Below are 23,304 nucleotides of genomic sequence, written 5' to 3' on the forward strand. Positions count from 1 at the left end.
TACGTGCTCCCATTGAAAACAATGTACGGCCCGCAAATCCTCCTGCAGCGTCTACATACCAAATGACGAGCCAGAATACTCCGTGTGAACCCGGCCTAACAGGTCCTCACAGCACAGAATCTGGGCCCAAACTGGTTGCTTTGAGCTTCCTGCTCCACGTCACTTCCTTTGGACTGAACCATTAAGCAGGCAGAACCAGGGAGATTATTGTCTCTCACATTAGTACAGTTCCAGGCTATAATTCTTCACACCAGCAGGTGGCAGCAAAACAACACTGTTAAGACAATTTCACAGAAAAGTTTGGAAGGGGCTACTGATTCCTACAGAGGCACGCCTGACATGGATGGAGCAACAACTGTTTCGTGTAAATGCACTTTTTTTAGTAGATCGAGCTTGAAAAAGTGCATTTGCACGAAACGGTTGTTGCTCCATCCATGTCAGGCGTGCCTCTTCCCACTTTTTTTTTTTACCATGTATTGAAGACTAAAATAAAGTTTGGATTGCTTTTATCACACGCTTCATGGTGAATGCCTACTTGGTGAATGTCTAACGTGTACTTACTACCAATTTTTTTTTTATAGTGCATTATAAAGCTCTCCATAATGCTGCATCTCATCTCTATCACCCAACCTTTGCTCTCTGTTCAATAAGGATAAACACATAAAATGTATGTATACTAATGCCAGAGGAACAAGACTGAGGAACTAGAAGTGATAATATTGGAAGAGGACTATTGTATTGTGGGGATAAGTGAGACATGCCTGGAATTTAAGTCTTGACTAGCAGGGTCGGCATGAATACCTGCCTTACCTGGGAAAGTGCCTGGTTTTCCTGACCACTATACATACTGCTAATAGAAAAGGGCCTGGTGATTGCCGGCCCCCTTTCCAATAGATGCCAGCCCAGGGTGAGGTGACTAAAAATAATAAAATACTTATACTCGGCTGACCTGGGCTCAGCATCCTCTCTGGAGCTCTTCCGGCTGGTGACTGAGGTGACGTGCCACAGAAGTAATTGCCTGAGCAGAGCTTGCCATACACGCCGGCACTTCCCATTCACTTCAATGGGATTGCTCATAGTAAAAGAAGCAGCCCATTCATTTCTATGGGGAGCGCTTGTATGCCGGCTCCCATAGAAATGAATGGAGCTGCTTTATACACCGCTTATTCTGAACATGTTTTACGTTCAGAATAAGCTTCAGTATACATAGTGTGAATGCCCCCTTTGGGTCCTGCAGACAAGATTTTTACCAAAACACAAATCGCCCAGTATTGTTTCCATGCTGGGCGCTGTTCACAATACATATTCTAGATAACAAATTAGAGAAGCATCACATGATTTTTCAAACAGTGCCAATACTTTTGTCCACCTCCTTTTTATGTTTGGTGTGGAATTATATCCAATTTGGTTTTTTGACAATTCTTTTTGTGGTATTCCATTGAAGACAAATTATATGAAGATAATTATACCAAAGAATTTGTGATTGCAATCATTTTCTGGAAGAAACTGAGTATTATCTGACAGAATTGCAGGGGTGCCAATACTTATGGCCAACACTGTAGTTACTCCTTCATACAGTATGTCATAAAATGAACCCTCCAGACAGTATAATGTTCCATAGTGGCCCTTCCACACAGTATTATGTCCCATAATGGCCCTTCCACACAGTATTATGTCCCATAATAGCCCCTCCACACAATATTATGTCCCATAAAGGATCCTGCATACAGTATAATGTTCCATAGCAGATGCCATACAATATAATGTCCCACAGTGGCCCCTCCACACAGTATTATGTCCCATAGATTCCCTACATGCAGTATTATGTTACATCGTAACAATAGTGTTTGTTCTAAATATTGCAAAAATTTCAGGTTCTGACGAAATTTTTGGGGTACACTACCTACAAACTATTATTATAGTAGTAAGCAGTACCAATAGAGTAGGTAGTACTGTACAATCCATTTTGTACCAATTTTTCATTGCACAGAGTATAATGATTAGAAGCACAGGGTAGGTGTCAAACATAAAAAACAGTGGTACTTACCTCTCCTGGGCTCTGCCCTGACTCCTTTCTGTTTTCGGTCAGTTTCAATAATGTCTGCGTCATTAAGCAATGCAACACCAGCCATGACCCATGTGACGTCTGGTGTTACTTCAGAGGCCGACAACAGCAGAGAGATCATAGCTGGAGTCTCGGAGAGGTGAGTAACCATTGTTATTATGTTAGCTCACCTCCCTTGGGCCTCTGATCATTATACTATGGAGTCTGATGAGACCCCAGAGTATAATAATAGCAGTGTTTGTTGGGGTTCGCTCAACAAATACTCTTGTCGCAGGCCTGCTTACAGATCCCTGCTCCTGCTCATGGCCATCTCTGCTTCCTTCCAGGATTGCTCCAGCGATGTGATATGAGATGCACAGGGACCCCTGGAGCGCATATAGGGAATTGAAGGCGTCCGTGAGCAAGAACGGGAATCTTTAAGTAAATAGGGTTTGTAACCTTCTGGGTTTACTCCAGCAGGTAATGGACTATTAAAAAAAATTTAATTGATTGTGGGCCCTGTGGCAGTGGCTACGGCTTCTACTGCGGTACTTACGCCACTGACTAACTAAAAAAATAGTACTTATGTAGATCTGGTAAAACTAATATAAACAAATATACACAAGAATAACAATGCTGATTTGAATAATTAAGACATTAATTGAGTTACCTTTTGAAACTTTTAACTCACCTCTGTAGATTGATTTGCCACTTTATAATGTGAACATGCCACTATATTAACACTACTTGATGACAGTGTGTCTGCTGTATTATCTCCATCAGCACCTGAAAGTCCAGACAAAACTAGTGCACTTGAAAACCCTTTCTTTCCAAACAGAAGACTCAAAGTAGAGTTAGTAGATGACGTTTGGCCAGACTGATGAAGCACGTTTGCTTGTTCATGACTATTCCTTGTAGCCACAGCAGGAGAAACAACAATGGGAGGATAATGGCAACAAGAGGAATTTGTTATGCAATGATGGCTAGAAGATAATCTTTTGACATCCTCTGTTCTATAATCATCTGTAGATACAGGATGACGTTTTCCTATGTTTGGTCCAGAAAGACTTGAAAGAGCATGTATTTGGTTTAATGAAGAATGTGTATAGGCTGACTGACTCCTAAAATTTCTTTTTTCTAAAAATAAAGAAGATATGAAATTCAATGTTTTATTCACATTTCAAGAGAAAACTCATATGAATATGTTTTATGTAATATTTAATATAAATCAATGAAGGATTATGCTAATAAGCAGATACTTGGTGCTATACACACACACACACACACACACACACACAATCTCTTTCTACAGAAGAAGAAATTGCAGATATTTAATGCAAATAAATACTTCCCCCATACCAATCTCTTGCACAAGAACAAAGATATATTTAAGGTGTCAAGGAAGAAAGGATTTATATTATTTGGGGCAAAGTGGCTGCTTGGTGGGCTTTTTCATACACTTTAATTAAAAAAAGCCACAGGAAAGCATGGAGACCTCTCCATTGAAGAGTACAGAGAATGCAGTATTGGGGATTAATTACCTGAAGTCGGTGTACCTATTAGATATTTATGAGATTCTACTCAGAAGCAGTGTTATTGGAACATTCTACAATTATGCAATTATATAGAATGGAAGAATCAAATATTGTCTTTGTCTTCAACAGTCTCCAACAAAGAGGAAGGAGGGAGTAGTTGAAAATACAGTAGTTTTACTGCTCATAACAACTGTTTTTAGCTTAAAGAAGTTGTCAAAGATGAAAATATTTTTTTTTTAAATTAGGTTTGGGAAGGTGAGAAAAAACAACAAAAAACCCCCAAACACTCTCACCTATCCTTGGATGCTCCAGTGCCTCCCAGTGCAGTCTGCTCTGCAGTCTTCTTTTGCCAGAAGTCCATGCTGGCTGTGACATCCCATGTCCCTTTCCTTAGGCCGCTAATTGGCCCAGAAAGAAACAGCAGAACAGCAGGACTGGAAGGCACCTGGGGCGCGTGAGTATGTTGTGTGTGGAGTGGGGGAGGCGGGGGTGTCACCTTCCCCAGTCTAAATTAGAAAAAAAATTTAATCCTAGACCGCCCCTTTAATTTATTTTCAGGGGTGTCATCACAAGAAAAATGAAACAAGACTGTAGCATTAAGCAGTAGCAGGAGGCAGGACAATCCAATTTGTACCAAATTTTTAGTTGTAGTCAGAAAATAAAAGGTATGGTTATGCAAGCTGAGACTGTGGTAAAGTATTGCATGATAATACTATACAGAATAAAACATTTCACTTGTCTTCTCTATATGTTCTGATTTTTGCCTTGATGGAAAGTATTTAAATGAGTCCTTTTGTTTCCCAGATTTCAGAAGGTTTTAGACGCAGATTATAGTTGAGTTAAAATTGTGGTTCTTTATGATTTTAGTTGTAGTTTTTGTTAGTTACTAATTACTAAGGGGTTGTTCACACTACCACTGGTGCAGTCACCAGTAGTGTCCGCTGCTTTTGTCCATTTCAAGACTTTAGCAACAGGCACTAACAGAACCATCACAAATCCATTAAAAATTCAATTGATTTCAATGGGGTCTTATCTGGTTTATAGAGATGAGCTAACAGTAAAATATTCGATATTCATTATTCGTTTCAAATAGCTGCTCAATATTCGACTATTTGAATGAATATCGAACCCCATTATAGGAAAAATGCTTTGTTTCAGGGGAACCCACAATTCAACTCAGGAGGGTCACCAAGTCCACTATGACACCTCAGGAAATGATGCCAACACCTCTGGAATGCAACTGGGACAGCAGGGGAAGCATGTCTGGGGACATCTAACAAGCCCAAGTCTCAGTTTTACCCCAACATCACAGCCTATCAACTGAGGGGATATCATCACTCCATAAGGAGAGAACCACCATTTAGGTGTGTGGAGTCTTATTAAGCCATGAGCGCTCCACTGTGCAAAGGAACATGGGAAGAATATGCAAATCTGACTTCCATGATGTAATTAGGATGCCAGTGCCTCAAGTATGCACACCAATAGAGGGCGCTGACTGAGAATGTGCAAGTCTATCTTCCATGATGTAATTAGGAGGACAGAGTCTCAGCCAAACAAACCTATAGAGGGCACTCTCTCCTTTAACATCATGCTGACCTTCTCAGAGGCCTTTGTTTGCAATGATGTTGGGACTCCACACACCTAAATGGTGGTTCTCTCCTTATGGAGTGACGATATCCCCTCAACCCTGTCTCTCACCTCTGCCAGATCAGTTCTCTCTCTGCCAAGCTGATGAGATGCAAATACATTGAAACAGCTGTCCTTGGCTGAGAAGACTGTATCTGATATAATCCCAACATCATTGCAAACAAAGGCCTCTGAGAAGGTCAGCATGATGTTAAAGGGAGCGCCCTCTATAAGATAGTTTGTCTTCCTAATTACATCATGGAAGATAGACTTGCACATTCTCAGTCAGTGCCCTCTATTGGTGTGCATACTTGAGACACTGGCATCCTAATTACATCATGGAAGTGATTTGCATGGAAGCTGATTTGCATATTCTTCCCATAGCCTATCAACTACACACTTTCCACACACAAAAAAAACACTATGAAAATGGAAAAATACCTGGAAACCTTCTTTCCTCTCCAATTGGATGGACAGAAACCCAAATTTTAAGCTAAAGAAACATTACCAAGCACCCCTTTAAATCATGTTGCCCATGACAACCACAGATGGAATAGGCAATGGGAAATCCAACAGTACCCACCCTTAACTGTCATTGTGGATGAGTGTGTTTGTGTGTGTGAGTGTGATGTAGTAAGACCTTCCAAAATTCACTTTTCTGGCCCTTAACGTGAGCCCTTCCAAATTAAGTTAGAGGCCCTTAAGCTGAGCTACCAGCAGAGATTGAAACCCTTAAGGTGACTTCAGTCCCTTACCAGCAGAGGTTTAGGCCCTTTAACTTAGTTCAGCCTTGCACCAGCAGAGTGTTAGCCCCTTTAAAATTGTTAGCCCCTAAAACAGTGGTTCCAAAACCATCACTCTCATTGTGTGGGATTGATGCAGTGGATTGGACTGACCTTGATTTTGATTGGGAAATTGATAACATTTTGGCATCAAGTCCTGGGGGTAACTTTTATTTAGAGGACCGCAAAAGGTGGAGAATTGGCTGCAACCACTACTGCCGCTAATGGTCCTCTAATATTGAACTCTACCTTACCTCTATAGGGTTCTGATCAGGTGTTAATAGTCCAAAAAACATGATCCAGTACTTTAGATGTAGATCAGAAACCACTTTCCCTTTCAACTCCAGATTTAACCAAGCTTCATCATCATCATCATCATCATCATCATCCTGCTGATATGGAGCCACTAAAGGAAACCTTGCCTTCCAAGGCATGTTTTGGAGCTGTGACTGAGCCAAATCTAAACACAGAGTCCTTTGGAACTGAACCAAATTCACCAGCAGTGTTTTTTGCCCTTAGGGTGAGTTGAGCCTTGCACCAGCACGTGTCCCGTAACATCAGGCGGGCCCTAAGTTCTGTGCTTTGCACAAAGTTCCACTTGACCACCGACGCGTGGACAAGTGCATGCGGCCAGGGATGCTACATCTCACAGCACACTGGCTGAATGTAGTTGAGGCTGGGACCGGGTCGCAAACTGTGGCGGCCTGCCTTGTCTCCCTGCCCAATATTCCTGGCAGGAGTGCTGAAACCACACCATCCTCTTCCTCCTCCGCCGCCATTTCTTGCCAATTTTGTGGTTGTGGACCCGCAACTGGCGTTTCTCGGCCTCAGTGATGATGAAGAGACATGGTTGCCATCAGGGCAAGCTGTGGTTATGTGTGGTTTGCAGTAAGAGGAAAGTGAGCAATTGCAAGAGGAGTTGGTAGACGTCGAGACATGGACAGGGGTGATGTATAGCGAGGAAAGCAGTATAGACGTGGAGGCAAGTTAAGCAGGAAAAAAGGTGGCTAGAGGTAGAGGCATGGACAGGGGTGATGTCTAGGGAGGAAAGCAGTGTAGATGTGAAGGCAAGTGCAGCAGCAAAAAAGGTGACTAGAGGCAGAGGCATGTCCAGAGGCAGCAAGGCCAAAGATTTTCTGTGTACTAGCCACTCGCGCAAAACTCGCCCATGTTGGCAGACTTATTCCTCCAACAGGCTAACAACTGCCATCTGGTCCACACCCATCAGGGACACACTCTCGCAGGTCTGGGACACATTAATGGCACCCCCTGGCCAAACTACTACCACTGAGGGGCCTAGTGTCACCAGGAGGGACAAGTATAAGCGCATGTTGCGGGAGTACCTGGAGTACAGCCCTGTCCTCTCCGATCCATCTGCGCCCTACACTTAGTGGGTCTACAAGTTGGATTTGTGGCTGGAACTTGCGCTATACGCCTTGAAGCTCCTTTCCTGCCCTGCTGCCAGCGTGCTATCGGAAAGGGTCTTCAGCGCAGTCGGTGGCATCATCACGGATAAGCACAGCCGGCTGTCAGCTGACAGTGCTGACCAGCTGACTTTCATCAAACTGAACAGCCAATGGATAGACCCATCATTTACATGTCAGTTACATGACAAATTTAGTGCGGTTTGCACACTTTGCAAGTCTTAGCTTTTGAGGGGCACAGCATTAAAAACTGGATTGAGCGTAAATGGACTGACTAAATTGCTTTGTATCCCACTTAGCACAAGTTTTCGACAGCCAATGGGTTTTGTTCAATTTTTTTCAATGCCTACGTTGTCGTAGTTCCTGTCCCACTTCCCTTGCACAGTTATTGGTGCAAAAAATGCGCCAGGGAAGGTGGGAGGGGATACGAATTTTTACTGCGTTTGCCGCGTGGTAGTCGATTGGAATCGAATACCTCGACGGACTGATATTCGATCAAATACCTATTTGATCGAACGGCGTTTGCTCATCTCTAATTATTATTTATCATTATGATTGAGTACATGTAGGGTACTGGGGTAAGAAAGGTGGGTGCCAATTGCAAAGTGAGTGAGGCTAGCACCAGTGTATCACCTTGAAGATTACCTTAAAGACAATTGGTCTGTTAATGTCCAGGAGAGAGGTTTAGCAAAACTTGCCTACAGTAATTAATTAGACAAACTAGATTATTTAACTGAATACAATGTTTTTATGAAGTTACAGAGATATTCAAGTTTGTGTGTTATTTAGGTATACTTGAACAGCATTTGGACACACTTCTACCTTTGGTTTGGTGGACTTTATTCTCCCCTGATTTAGTTCCTGAGCCTTTATGACAATCATTTGATGGAATTCCAAGGCTCTCACTGGTATTGCTATCTGAGTTGATAGTTACGGATGACAAACCATTCTCAGAGTCAGCTTCTTCGTTAATGCTGCCATTATTACTGCTTCTGTCATAATTTTTTTTCATCCTAAATGAAACAAGTAACAGAATTAGTCATTATAGAATTAGCTTTCTATATATAAAGACATCATAAAAAGCACAAGTGTTTTAAAATTATATATTATACACAATTATAGATATGGAGTCTGAGACAGTGTCTGCAAAAAATTTTATTTGCTGTATGGAGGCAAGAATATTAACTAGAGCATAGCTACTGCACGAGGAGAACACAGCTAAAGTATCACAGATATTAAAAGGTAAATTCCATGAAATATTTGCATACACTAATTCCAGAACTAAGAATATTTCACCATTTTTTCACCGTTTGTAGTGTTCTGTTCCTACTGGTGGTCCCCACTGCCCCTCCTTCTCCATTGTTATATGCACTCCCATGCGTGCGGCAGCTTCACCTTGATCCCAGTATGTGTCTCCTGCCTCCTCCCACTCTGTAGGCTAATCCCATTGGATGCATGCACTGGCCCTGTCAGTTTGAAGGGCCAGCGTGTGCATCAGTAATTTCCTTCAAGCAGATCCAAGGAAGATTTTCCCATTATGTTTCTGCTTCACCCTATTCTCTTTGTCTGAGCAAAGGTTCCCTAGATCTCATTTTACATGTGTATTAACCTTCCGGCTTGTTATAAGACTTCCTCCTTTACCTGCTCTTCTGTATCCTACCTGATTCCCATGTCTGACTTCAGCTTGTTTCCAACTATTTCACCACCTTCTCTTTTTTCTGACCTGCCCTATACCGCACACAAACCCTGCCCTCACTGACCTTTGGCAAGTACCCTGACTACTTTCCTGTCTGACCCTTTATTCTTCACAATAGTGTGCCCTGGCCAGCAACTACCAACACAGGGACCACTTCACGTGGCCTTCCTCCAGAGATTCTACTTAGACAATGGAACTTTCTGTTATTCCATATGGTGATTTATTTGTGAATGTTATAGTAAATTTGATGGGCTGAGATGTATCTGTCCTAGTGTAACTTGATCCCTGACTTCATTTTACAAATCTGGCAAGCAAAGTGCAAAAGGTAAATGCACATACAGCTGAAAGCTGTCAGTGTAGGTCGCAGTCCATATGGCCGCGGCCTACACTGACTGCAGAGTGTAACCTTTGCATTGGCGCAGGCATGATAACGTAAGTCATCAGCTCCCGCAGTCAAAAAGAAGACGACGCCCAGCGACTCTTCATAGAACTTTAGGAAAGTATAATTGTGTGTGTGTAACCTCTTACTTACACAGTAAGTAAGCGGCCATTTTCTTGTGGCCTTTAAGCATGCGCAGTCAGCTCTGCCCGAGGCCTAGAAGTTTGACACCCAGCGCCGGAAGAAGACATGTGAAGAGGCTGTTCCTGAAGAAGAATGAGGTGGCGCTGGAGAGTTCTCTCGCAGCATTGGGGACGCCTCGAGAGAACTCATTTGCATACAGCCGAAAACTGGGATTTCTACTGAATGGTGGCGCAGAGAAGACATCTAAAAGTAGGAGATGAATTTTCCTTTCTTAAGGCTATTCCTACGTGTTAGTCACAAAAATTGCGTTTTAATGATAGGATTCCTTTAATGTTTGAGGGACAAATTTTCCTTCATGATGCTGCCATTCATTATTCTGAACAATCTACTGGGAAGCTGGAAAAAAATTCAGAATGGGGTGGATTTGAAGAAAAAGTGCATTTGTGCGATTTTTTTACGGTATTTGTTTTTACGGAATTGCTTTTGCTTTGATTACTTTTTATTCAAATTTTTATCAGAGGCATTGAAAAAACGGCGGTTTGGTACTTTTCATTTTTTTTTTCCCATTATGGAGTTTACCATATGGGAAAAATTTATTTATAGATTTGCAGAGTGGGCGATTTCGGACACAGGGATACCTAATGTGTAGTTGTTTCACAGTTTTTAAGTACTTTTATATGTGTTCTAGGGAAAGGGGGGTGATTTGAATTTTTACTCCTTTTTATTTTTTTTAAACTTTTTTGTTTTTTGCATTTATTAGACCCCCTAGGGGTCGTGAACCCAGGGGTCTGATCACTAATGCAATGCATTATAATGCTAATGCATTGCAAAAAGTCATCTCTTTTGCAGACTGCATAGAGTAGCCTGCAAAAGAAAATCATTGCAGACAGGTCTGGGAGCCTTCACAAGGGTCCCAGCTGTCATGCCAACATGACATTGGCCTGGAGCTTGCTCCAGGCGTCAGTGATCACCGGCAAAATGGCGGCCCCCCACACGCCGCCGGGAAAATGGCTCCTCAGCCACTGTTTCACCAAGGCGCCAGAAGGGTTAATGCCTACCATCGGTGTGGGCACCGACCGCTGATATTAGCAGCGGTATAAAACAGCAGACACCAGGCGGTTATGGTGGCCGCCCAGCTCCCAAACGGCCGCCATAGTTAAACACCGAGCAGGGGTTAAGGTTAAAATGCCATGTTGGCACTTCACGATAACTTAGTGGGTTTTGGGTTGCAGATTGGACACTCTGTCTGAAAAAGGTTCGCCATTACTGCACTAGGCCATGAAAACCAGAAAAACAGAATGGAACGGATGCAACTAAGCCATTAAAATTGGATATGTAAGCCTTTAGATCAGTCAGAAATGTGAGTATATGAGGCACTTAGGCTTAATCAGGACAGGGCTGCCATAGCTAACTGGCGAGAAACGATCGAAGTAGAGATCATTCCTCCCCCATTAGGTTTGCATTGGCCTGTGTAAGGCTAGGTTCACATCTGTGCTTGGGTTTCCATTCTTCAGGTCTGCTTGGGGACACAAAAAATGGAAACCCAATATGCTTTTAAAGCGGTTACCTGTGGAAACCCGCGGACACCATATACTAAATTGGGGTCTACCGGATTTCCACCAGAAAAATGGGAAGAGAAAAGTCCTGCTTGCATTTTTAAAGTGGAATGGGGAACAGAATCTGTGAGCGCTCACTGTGTGCAGATGTGAACTAAGTGTAAATAGGCAAATGCAAAAGAGTGTCAAACAATGTGTTTATTATTTATCGTTCCTTCAGCAGGCTGAGATCTAGTTGTGTAATTCAGCCTTAAGTATTTTTCTTCATGTCTTATGCTAATCATGTTTAATTTTGCTTATAAGTTACATTTGCAGTACTTACATAAGCCATTTTGTTTGAAACCATGAAGTAATAATGTCAAAATTAACTGGTCCATCCAATAAATTTTTTAGTTGATTGTGTGTCCCTAGGTAAGATGTAGTTAGTGGAGATACATAAATGGGATAACCCAGAGGTTGGTCACAGGAGGAGTTTATTAAATTTCTTAAAACATGTTTGTTGTTTTGAATGCTGCCTCTTTCATGATCCCGATTCCGGAGAAAAATCAGTTCTTGTTGCTGTCCAGCCCACAGTCCTCTTACACATTCCTTATTTACCTGTAACAAAATAATCTTATTATGCATAACAGCTAAGGCTTCCAGTACAAGGCTTTATCATACTTAAAATACATATTTCATGGTACATAATATAACATATAATGTAATAAATAAACATATGTGGAGCATGGACCACTGCTGTGGTCCGATCTTAGACTCTACCTCCTCACAGACGAGCTTCCGGCAGAACTAGCGTTGATTGGCCGAATGCTGTACACTGGCCAATCAACACTGGTCAATTAATTCCTGTGAGAAAAAGTCAGCTCCCTCGTAACAGCAAGCTGCCAGCTCTTCCGACTAGCAAGGATGAGGCTGCTGCAGAACCAGCGTTGATTTGCCAAATGCTATACACTGTATAGCATTCAGCCAATCAACGCTGGTTCTGAATCGAATATTTACTGCGAATAGCTAGTAGTATTCGATCGAGTACGAATATTTCGAATACCATAGTATTGATCGAATACCTACTCGATCGAATACTACTCGCTCATCTCTAATTCTGATTAATCCCAACCAAACTGTAACTCCTTACTAATCGGTCTTCCCGTTACTAAACTCTCCCCTCTACAATCTATTCTGAATGCAGCGGCCAGGCTCATCTATCAGGCTAGACGCTACAGTGATGCCTCTGGTCTGTGCCAGTCGCTACATTGGCTGCCTATTCAATATAGAATAAAATATAAAGTTATCACTCTCATCCACAAGGCTCTCCATAATGCCGCACCTCCCTACATTTCCTCCCTCATCTCTGTCTACCGCCCAACCCGTGCTCTCCGCTCACTCAATGACCTAACACTTACATCCTCTATTATCAGAACCTCCCACGCTCGTATACAAGACTTCTTCCGAGCTGCACCACTTCTCTGGAATGCTCTACCCCGGACAATCAGATTAACTCCCAATTTCTACAGTTTCAAACGCAAACTAAAGACTCATCTTTTCAGACAAGCCTATCACAATGTCTAACGTAAACCCTTAACCGTCCTCTGTCCCTGCTCCCACATTACCCCACATGATATGATGTCATCTCAGGATAACTTTATAGGTCCAAGCTCCATCCACATGTTACAGGACACGACTGGTGACGGCTCATAAAGTTTTATGTTTGTGTAATGACAGTCACCTCTATTACAGAAGTGTCTGACCCCTGTATAAGTAATGCCGCCCCTGCTACCTCTTGTGTCACCCCCTCTACCTCATAGATTGTAAGCTCTTGCGAGCAGGGCCCTCAGTCCCATTGTGTGAAATGATTCTCTTTGTAATGTATCTGTCTGTATTTTAACCCTACAAATTGTACAGCGCTGCGGAATATGTTGGCGCTATATAAATAAAATGTATTATTATTATTATTATTATTATTATTATTATTATAAACAAACGCATTTTTCCAAATTGTGGCATGTCAATTATACCTGCTTTTTATTTTCTGCTGTGTTTTGCTACATGGGGCCTTAGCCTTAATGTTTGATACAATAAAATATGTACTTATGTACTTTTATAGGCTCTGCCCGAGCCCTGAGGCTTACAAGTTTCAACACCTGCACCGGAAGAGATGAGCAAACACCGTTCGATCGAGTAGCTATTCGATCGAATATCAAGCAATTCAAAGTATTCGATTCCAATTGAATACCAGGCCGCATACGCAGTAAAAATTCGTATTCCCTCGCACCTTCCCTGGCGCTTTTTTTTGCACCAATAACTGCGCAAGGGAGGTGGGACAGGAACTACGACAACGGAGGCAGTTAAAAAAAAATGAAAAAACCCATTGGCTGCCGAAAACATGTGACCTCCCATTTATAAGAACGGCCGCATATTCGCCATTTTTGCGGTCAGAGATAGGGAGAGAGACATAGCTGCAGAGGGACTGATAGGCATTAGCTTGTAGTAGGCAGGGAAAAACCGAAGAAAAACAATAGCTCTTTTCAATGCTATATACTAAAGGGAGAGGAGTATACAGTTCTTGCTATTTACTGTCTAACTTTCTTTTTTTGGGGGTGTCCGCACACCAAATTGCAGGCATCCCCAGCAGCTACTTGTTGCTGATACACCTTTCAAACAGCTTTTATTAGGGGTGTATAGACCATAAAAAAGAGAATTATTATAGATCCAAAATGCACAAGGCTAGCACAAGGGGACGGGGACGAGGGCGTGGAAATACAGATGTGGAGCAAGGTTGCGCTCAACCAACAGCGTCTACTGCGCCTACAGCTCTGCAGCAGCAAGCATTGCGCTTCCCCACAGTCCCCGGCTTGATGGCCACATTAAGTAGGGTGCAGGGTACAAACCTAACTAGGTCCGAGCACAGTGGCGTAACTAGGAATGGCGGGGCCCCATGGTGAACTTTTGACATGGCCCCCCCCCCCAACCGACATCGACGTTGAAGACCTCGACAGACCCCCCCCTCCTCCGCACTCTATTATGTCCCTTAGTAAGCCCTGCACACAGTGTTATGTCCCGTAGTGGCCCCTGCACACAGTATTATGTCCCATAGTGGCCCCTGCACACAGTATTATCCCCCATAGTGGCCCTGCACACAGTATTATCCCCCATAGTGGCCCCTGCACACAGTATTATCCCCCATAGTGGCCCCTGCACACAGTATTATCCCCCATAGTGGCCCTGCACACAGTATTATCCCCCATAGTGGCCCCTGCACACAGTATTATCCCCCATAGTGGCCCCTGCACACAGTATTACGTCCCTACTGGCCCCTGCACACAGTATTATGTCCCTTACTGGCCCCTGCACACAGTATTATGTCCCATAGTGGCCCCTGCACACAGTATTACGTCCCTACTGGCCCCTGCACACAGTATTATGTCCCTTACTGGCCCCTGCACACAGTATTATGTCCCATAGTGGCCCCTGCACACAGTATTACACCCAAATAGTGGACACCCATAAACAATTATTATACTCCAGAGTATAATAAATCGGAGACCTGGGGGAATAAAAACATAAAAAATTACTTTCTTACCTGTCTCCGGCTCCTACGCTGTCTTCTCCGCTGGCGTCCGCTGGACGCAGGCCAGGTTCATGTGACATCAGAGACGTCAGAAAGGAGGCCTGGCAGGATCGTGGAGAGGTAAGTAACACTGTTTGTTACGTTCCCTTACCTTTCCCAATCCGCCGATCATTATACTCGGGGGTCTGCAAAGACCCCCGAGTTTAATGATAGTATTTGTGGAGCCCACGGTGTCACTTACCGATCCCGGCCCAGCCAGGATCGGCAAGTGAATAGGGCTCGTAATGGCCTATTTAAAAAAAAAAAAAAAACGCAGCGGTAGCGGCTGTCACCAGGCCCCCTAATGGCCCGGGCCCTGGTGGCAGCCGCCTCCGCTGCCTCTATGGTAGTTACGCCCCTGCCCGAGCACCAGGAAGAGGTGTTACAATGGCTGGCGGACAATGCTTCCAGCACATTCTCCACCAGCCAGTCAGCCTCTACCTCAACTCCTCCTCCTACCCACCAGTCTGGTCCTCCTTCCTCACATGCCCAATCTTCCCAGCAACCTAATCCCACCTTTCCCACCTCCCAGGAGCTGTTTTCAGCTCCATTCACTGTCCCTCTTTCTGTCCCACCACGTCCTGAATCACCAGAGGTAACAGATGAGTTGCCTGATGCACAAACACTGGAGCATCCGTTATCTCCTGTTGTTCTTTTTGACCAGCAATCGTCCCTCAGTGACGACGATGACGACACACAATTGCCGTCAGGGCAGCCTATTGCTGTCGTCAGTGCGCAAGAGGAGGAGCCGTCAGATGAATTGGACGAGGAGGAGGTGGACGACGAGGACACTGACCCGAGGGGTCACACTGTAGTGCAATGCCCACCATCAGAGTTCACTTAGCTCCGGGTCTCTGCTGTACATTCATTTCATCTACCCATTTCAGAAAATTATCCTCAGCATGTCAATTATGTCTACAGAAATGCTAGCGTTTTCTGTATATGTATAATAGGGACAGAGAGTTCACAGATGGAAAAAAAAAAAAGCAATGCATTTCTGCTGCGGTCTTTTCCTCAGTGCTTTTTGGCTGTGGCTCACTACCTTGGATCTTAGCCTTAAAGGGGTATTCCCATCTACATAATTATTTTTAAATTTGTAGACAATTAAAAGTTAAACATTTTTGCAAATATAAGTAATTAAAAATTCTGCAGAGTTTTAAAGATTTTCTCTAACTTTCTTATGCTAGGTTCACACCTGCGTTCATCTGTCCGTTCTGAGCTTATCGTCTTCTGCATGCCAGAAGTCGGAAAGCTCAGACCGGGTCCGGCCATGAGCGGCGGTGAGCGTTTTAGGCTCTCCACCGCGAAACTGGATTTTTTAATCCGGAAACAGAGTACTGCATGTCCGACTCTGTGTCCGGATTATAAAACCCGGTTTCGCGGCAGAGAGCCTAAAACGCTCACTGCTGCTCACGGCCGGACAGCTTTCTCACCCATTCAAATGTATGGGTGAGAATGCCTCCTGCAGGTTTCCGTCTTCTGCTCTGTTTTAGGCAGGAAACGGAAACCTGAACTACGGAGTGCACAACGCAGATGTGAACGAGCCCTTAGTGGTGACAGTCTGTTAGCTTGATCAGTTGCCATGGATACGGCCACCAATGCAGAAACTTTCTAAGGTCAGAAAACCAGCCATGATTTCTTTATTGTGGCTGGAATATCTTCTGATCCATGTAGTGTCTCTGCCTGATAACCGGCTACAATAAGCAAATCATAGCTGGGTTCCTGACAAGTCCCAGACCATAGAAAGTTACTGCATTAGTGGTCGTATCCATGGCAAACGATCAAGATAACAGACTGTCACCACTAAGAAAGTTAGAGAAAATCTTTAAAACTCTGCAGAATTTTTAATTACTTAGAGTTGCAAAAATGTTTAACTTTTAATTATCTACAAATATAGATATGATTATGTACAATTCTTAGCATTCTGAGAAGTTGGATGTACAGCAATAAGCTGGTCACCTCTAAGATAACATAGAAATTAAGTATTTGTCTGAAAGTTGTATATGATTTGTACCTTAATAACTTTGAAATTGAGGTAGCTTTTGTGAAGCATGATGACACTGTATTCATCATTCCCATCTTCAACAACATGTCTCAAAGTCAGCAGTTCCTTTTTATTAGACAGAATAGCAGACCTCCATGCAGGATCTTCTTCATCACAAATTACAATCTTTTCTCCAAATGTTTTGATTGCCTCATAAAGTGCAAGAGGATCCTCATATTCTTCTGGACATGCAAACTGACTCTGTTACACAAATGCAAAATATTTTGTGTGAATAAATCTTTGAACCACATTAACATAAAAAACTTAAACAAGCAAAATATTACTTTTAATTTTCATAATGCATGATGTCATATGAGGATTTTATATGAAAATGACGGTGTGTTCACACATTCGGTGTAACTTATTCTGGATCTTATAGGCTGAAAATCTGCAACGTATTACTGTAACAAAGTGAATGAAATGTTGACAAATATCACTGAAATGCTGCATAGATATTGGACTATGGTGGGACTTTACTATAGTGGAGTTTTTATTGGTAATTTTCACTTTGGATTCCATTGCAAATACATGAAAAAAATCTGCATATAAAACATGGATTTTGCTGTGGATTTTGTCACAAATTGCATATTACTATAAACAGCAACATATTGTCTTCACTTCAGTTCCTGTCCTGTGTGGATAGGAGTTTTCTGGTTTTAAAAATAATCATATTTATCTGCCAGCCTTGTCTCAGGCTTGTAAAAGAAGCATTATAGTTTATGGATAACATAAGTGTTTATGTAATACACAAAAGGAGTAGCTGATAAAGAAAAATAATCATTATAGCCTTTATTAATAATTTTTTGATATTATAATGTAATCCCATTATATCCATTAATCCTATAATCCATTATATAATGATATATATGATAAGTATACCGATAATTCCTTTATTGCTTACAATTTCACATGTCCTTTTCATATGAACAAGAATGTTCACATATGGTCTACAGAGAACATAGCGAGCCCAGAAACATTGTTTTAGATAGTTCAGCCAAAATAGTTTGATAAGGGCTGCCTTGATGTTTAAGCCAAGGAAAGCTCCTTAACCCACCTATGAGCAGCAAATGAAACATCTTGGATGTGGGAGTCATTTACTACCTGTACTTTCATTGCCGAGGAGAGTGGAGGGTTACACACAGAGTGAAAGCAGGCAGATGAATCATGGGAACTGTAGATCATCCACAAGTAATACAAGGAGTGGCAAGTGAAATAAAGACAAGCAAAGGGTGCACAAGGGAACAGTGAGTATTTAGGACTGCTGTGGATGCATTTGCTGGTGATTTTTGAAAGCTGAATAACCCCTTTAAATACTCCTGTTTTAAGACATTTGCCAGACTTCTCTGCCTTATCAGAGGTCTCCATAGATAAATTTATTTGTTTTGTTTATGATCACCATCTATAATGCTCTTTTTGTTGTAACCTCACTTATAAATAAACAATCTGGTGGAAAAAAAAACGATGAATGTTTATCATTTGGTTTTGTGTAAAAGATTCGATAAAAAATAGAATACTGATGTCATGTTATAGTAACTGAACAGTGAATGCCGTAAAAAACTGAGTCTGAAAGAAAATTTTGCAAACACACTATTTGTTATTCCAGCGCATTCTGATTTTTTTGAAGACGTGCTCCACTCAGAGGAGCAGCGGGAGCCAAATTTCCGGTAGTCTTGTCAATAGAGCAGGAGGTGTATGCAGTGAACCTAAGATATGTCAAGGGGAGGATGAGGAGCCCCTCTGAAGGAGTAAGGGCTCAACAATCCCCTTCCCAAGACATGCCTAGAGGAGCAACAAAGGGACAAATGGCTGGCAGTCCTCATGAAGTCTATAGCAGAGAGGCTAATAAGTGTACTTATAGCTGTTAGGGGATGATGTGCCTCCAAATAACACAGGATGGGTATAGTCCACTGACAGGAGGTTAGATGTATGTTTGTGGGGCCCAGGTAACAGAGGCATGCTGATGCTGAGTGGCGATATAGATCCAGTATGCTTCGGGGTTCTAGCTAAAGAAGATGGCAGGCCCTGGTCAGCAGATAGCGGCAGCATCCAGACTGAGGAGGTGCAGACGATATCGGAGGAAAACCAACATTAGGATGCTGCTCTGGTGAGAAGGAGGGATGAGAGAGCAGAGTTAGGTTGCAGGGATCTAGGCCATATATTTTTTTTGTTTTCAAAAGGGGTTAAAAGAGGGAAAGCACCTCTCATTCTATATCATAATTTATCCTGAACATAGCAATACCCCATGTGTGGTTGTAAACTGCTATATAAGACAGTGTCTCATGAGCCATGTCACATTTGTAGAGCCTGTAAACTTCCATTACAATGGAAATCCCCCAAAAAATCAACCGTTTGAAAACTGCATCCATCAGTCGCTTCAGCCCAGATTTTTCATTTTCAAACTAGGTTAAAGGGAAAAAAGCACCTCTCAGTTCATTGCATAATTTGCCCTGAACACAACAATAACCATATGTGATTGTAAACTGCTATATAGGTACATGGAGGGGTTTGGGACAAAAAGGGTTTTTAGCTTTTGGAGGACAGATCTTGTCAGAATCATTTTTACATACCATGTCACATTTACAGAGACCCTGAGGTGCCAGAACAGTGGAAACTTCCTATCGTGTTTCCCCAAAAATAGGTCATCCCCCGAAAATAAGGCATGGGGGAAGGTTTCTGTTTAATTGCCTAATATAAGGCACCCCTCGAAAATAAGGCATCCCCCAAAAACCATTGTGGCCTGCTGAACACTGTGCGCAATGTTCTGTGTGCACAGGAAAGACGGCTGCTGCCTCTGCTGTGATACCGTAGGTTGTATAGACTGTCCCTGCTGTAGGATGAGCTGGGAGATGCCTGCTGTGCATATGCTGCGGGCATCATCCCACAGCAGCCAGTATCACAGCAGAGGCAGCAGCCAGCTTTCCTGTGCACATGGAACACAGTGCACAGCATTCAGCTGGCTGCAATGCCCACAAAGTGAGGCTCCCTGGCAACTGCCGGCAGCCTCGCTAAGCCCCGCCCACCACTTCCGCCGCCGCGATCAACAGTAGCACCAGCGCTACTACGAAGATGGGGAAGGTAAGTAGCCTACCTCCCCCTCCCCTCCTGCATGTCTTATGGAGCGGGTTGTCCCCCACTCCATAAGACAAACACCCCCCCCCCCCCCAAAAAAAAAAAAAAGACATGCCCTATATTTAGGACAAGAATTTAATATAAGACACTGTCTTATTTTCGGGGAAACATGGTAAAAGTGACCCAATTTTGGAAACTACTTCCCCCTCAAGGAATTTCTAAAGGGGAATAGTGAAAATTTTGACACCACAGCTGTTTCACAAATTTGATCAACAGTGGAACATAAAAATAAAGAATTACTTTTTTTTTTTAAATGTCACCTTAGCTCCAAATATTTCATTTTTCATTTCATATTCATTAATGGAGAAAACGTGCCCCACAATTTCTCCTGAGTATGGAAATACCACAAATATGGATGAAAACAAAAAACAAGACAGCACCGAGCCGTATATGGTAAAGTGTTGTACGGGTGAGGGTATACTGACCATTGTTTGGTATGCTCTCACCTGGTGGAGTTGTGAGAAATTCACAATTACCATATGTGCCTGGGAACCAATTACAGGGGGTTCCTCCCTAGGTGAGGTAGAGCAGCTGGATCCTATACGATCCATACGATGTATGCAGGGACCAGGACAAATGGCCGCGCTTCACCGGATTATAAGACAACCACTTTATTACAGTTCAGTATAGCACAACGTGTTTCGGGCACAAGTTGCCCTTTCTCAAGTGCAAAAGGAACTGTAAAAATAGTATAACAAACAACAAGTACACATCTTTCTTCCATAATAATTCGATAAATTCATATAAAAGGCTATATTATTTCATAATAATGACAAGATCCCTCAGTTCTCAGCACTGCACAACTCTGATCCTACTAGGATCAATCCACCCTGATTCCCCCAACTCTGCTGGTTAGAGTGTCTACTCACTCCAAGGGCCAAAAACCCTGCTGTTGCAAGGCTCTACTCACTCCAAGGGCCAAAAACACTGCTGGTGCAAGGCTCTACTCACTCCAAGGGCCAAAAACACTGCTTTCTAAAGGCTCTACTCATGCCAAGGGCCAAAAACACTGCTTTCTAAAGGCTCTACTCATGCCAAGGGCCAAAAACACTGCTTTCTAAAGGCTCTACTCATGCCAAAGGCCAAAAACACTGCTTTTTAAAGGCTCAACTCACCCAAAGGGCCAACAAATATCTGCTGGTGCAAGGCTGAACTAAGTTAAAGGGCCTAAAACTCTGCAGGTAGAAGGCTGAAGTCACCTGAAGGGCCTCAATTTCTGCTGGTAGCTCAGCTTAAGGGCCTGTAACTTAATTTGGAAGGGCTCATGTTAAGGGCCTTAAAAGTGAATTTTGGAAGGTCTTACCACATCACACATACACACACACACACACACACACACACCCACAATGACAGTTGAGGGTGGGGACTGAAGGATTTCCCATTGCCTATTCTTCTGTGGTTGTCATGGGGAACATGATTTAAAGGGGTGCTTGTTAATGTTTTTTGAGCTTAAATTTGGGTTTGTGTCCATCCATTTGGGGAGTAAAGAAGGTTTCCAGGTATTTTCCCACTTTGATAGAGTTTTTTTTTAATGCGGAAAGTGTGTAGTTAGTGACCCTCCTGAGTCGAATGGTGGGATCCCCTGAAACAAAGCATTTTCTCCCATAGACTATAATGGGGTTCGATGTTCGTTCGAATAGTCGAATATTGAGATGCTATTCGAAACGAATAACGAACATCGAATATTTTACTGTTCGCTCATCTCTAGTCATCAATATTTGTCACCTAGACTATAGTTTGTTATCCCTTGCTACCGAAATTACATTGGATGCTTTTATACACCCTTGCTACCAAACTGAGGGATCTTGTCGTTTATATAAAATAATATAGCTTTTTATATGAAATTATCGAATTATTATGGAACAAAGATGTGTACTTGTTGTACGTTATGCTATTTTTACAGTTCCTTTTGCAACTTGTGCCCGAAACGCGTTGTGCTATACTGAACTTTAATAAAGTGGTTGTCTTATAATCCAGTGAAGCGCGGTCCTTTGTCCTGGTCCCTGCATACAAATATGGATGAAGACTGCAGTTTGGAGTTTTTGGAGGGCAGAATCATTTACAGGTGCCTAGATGCATTTGTAGTGCTAGTGGATTTTGTGACCGAACTAGGCCCATTCATTTGGCCTAATCCGGAGCGGAGTGCGTGACTGGATGCCGGTGCACTGCCCCGGCATCAAGTCGCAGCTACTCCGCCTCAGTTTCTGGACCAAAAAACCCTGTGTGCACTCAGTTTAAGAGATTACATGTCAGGGGATTTTATTTTACTGGCATTTCTGGAGCTCCACAAATATGGAATGGTGTCCAAAACACAAATAATCTAAACTCTGTTCCAAACTCTAAATAGTTCTGAGCCCGGCTGTGTGCCCAAACAATTGTTTATACCCACATACTGTACAGGCACAGATTATAATAAGGGCCACTGTAGGGGAGACCCAGTGGTATGTAAATTACCCATTTTCTTTCATTATTATAGATTACTATTATGGACTTATTATTGGGGACTTCCACTGGAAGAAAATACTGGAGCACCAGGACCGGACTGGCTGTGAGACACCGGAGCACCTGGGACAGGCATGTTTTTCTTTTTCACTTTCACTAGCCTCATAATAAAAAATGGTTATCTTGGACAACCCATTTAAACAATTTTTCTAAATGTTTATTCTTAGATTTCTGGTCATAAAGTTCATACAGCAAATAGTTGGACTATATATACATGTATTACACACATACCTGATGCAGTTTCAAGGCCATTTGAATTGCTGGAGAAACAACAGTGTGTAATAAGTCCATGTCTGTAAACACCCATTCTTCTTCTTTGGATATTTGATAATGCCCTTTAAATAGGGTATGCAGCCCATGAAGAAATGCATCCAAACTAAACGGATAATGGACAAAATGTTTAATATTACATTTTTAACATATACACACAATTGTTGTAGTAGTGTATATAGTTGGGTGAATCGGTTTGTACCAAACTGGTTTTGACCTGAATATTACAAATATTTCATTTTTTATGAAACCAAACAAATGTACATTAGTGTCAGACGAACTAATGTAGCCTCCACATTATACTCTGCAGTCTCTTCAGACCCTAGAGTATACAGTCATGGCCAAAAGTTTTGAGAATGATACAAATATAAATTTTTACAAAGTCTACTGCTTCAGTTTTTCTAATGGCAATTTGCATATACTCCAGAATGTTATAAAGAGTGATCAGCTTAACAGCAATTACTTGAAAAGTCAATATTTGCCTAGAAAATGAACTTTATCCCCCAAAACAAATTTCAACATCATTGCAGCCCTGCCTTAAAAGGACCAGCTAACATTGTTTCAGTGATTGC

The 23,304-nt window shown here is 42.5% G+C and overlaps 1 protein-coding gene across 2 annotated transcripts in view; it reads right to left on the bottom strand.

The window, feature by feature from the left end:
- PCNX2 (pecanex 2) overlaps positions 1-23,304 on the bottom strand; it is a 383,347-nt gene that overhangs the window by 1,230 nt on the left and 358,813 nt on the right. For both annotated transcript variants that reach the window (XM_075267754.1, XM_075267755.1), the window contains 5 exons: positions 22,694-22,838; positions 16,802-17,032; positions 11,509-11,783; positions 8,234-8,424; positions 2,736-3,181 (listed from right to left, as the gene is read on the bottom strand). In XM_075267754.1, the coding sequence (XP_075123855.1) occupies positions 2,736-3,181; positions 8,234-8,424; positions 11,509-11,783; positions 16,802-17,032; positions 22,694-22,838 (1,288 nt within the window). The remainder of the gene's footprint in view (positions 1-2,735; positions 3,182-8,233; positions 8,425-11,508; positions 11,784-16,801; positions 17,033-22,693; positions 22,839-23,304) is intronic.

Source organism: Leptodactylus fuscus, chromosome 3, assembly GCF_031893055.1.
Source record: "Leptodactylus fuscus isolate aLepFus1 chromosome 3, aLepFus1.hap2, whole genome shotgun sequence".
In the NCBI taxonomy this organism is placed as follows: Eukaryota; Metazoa; Chordata; class Amphibia; order Anura; family Leptodactylidae; genus Leptodactylus; species Leptodactylus fuscus.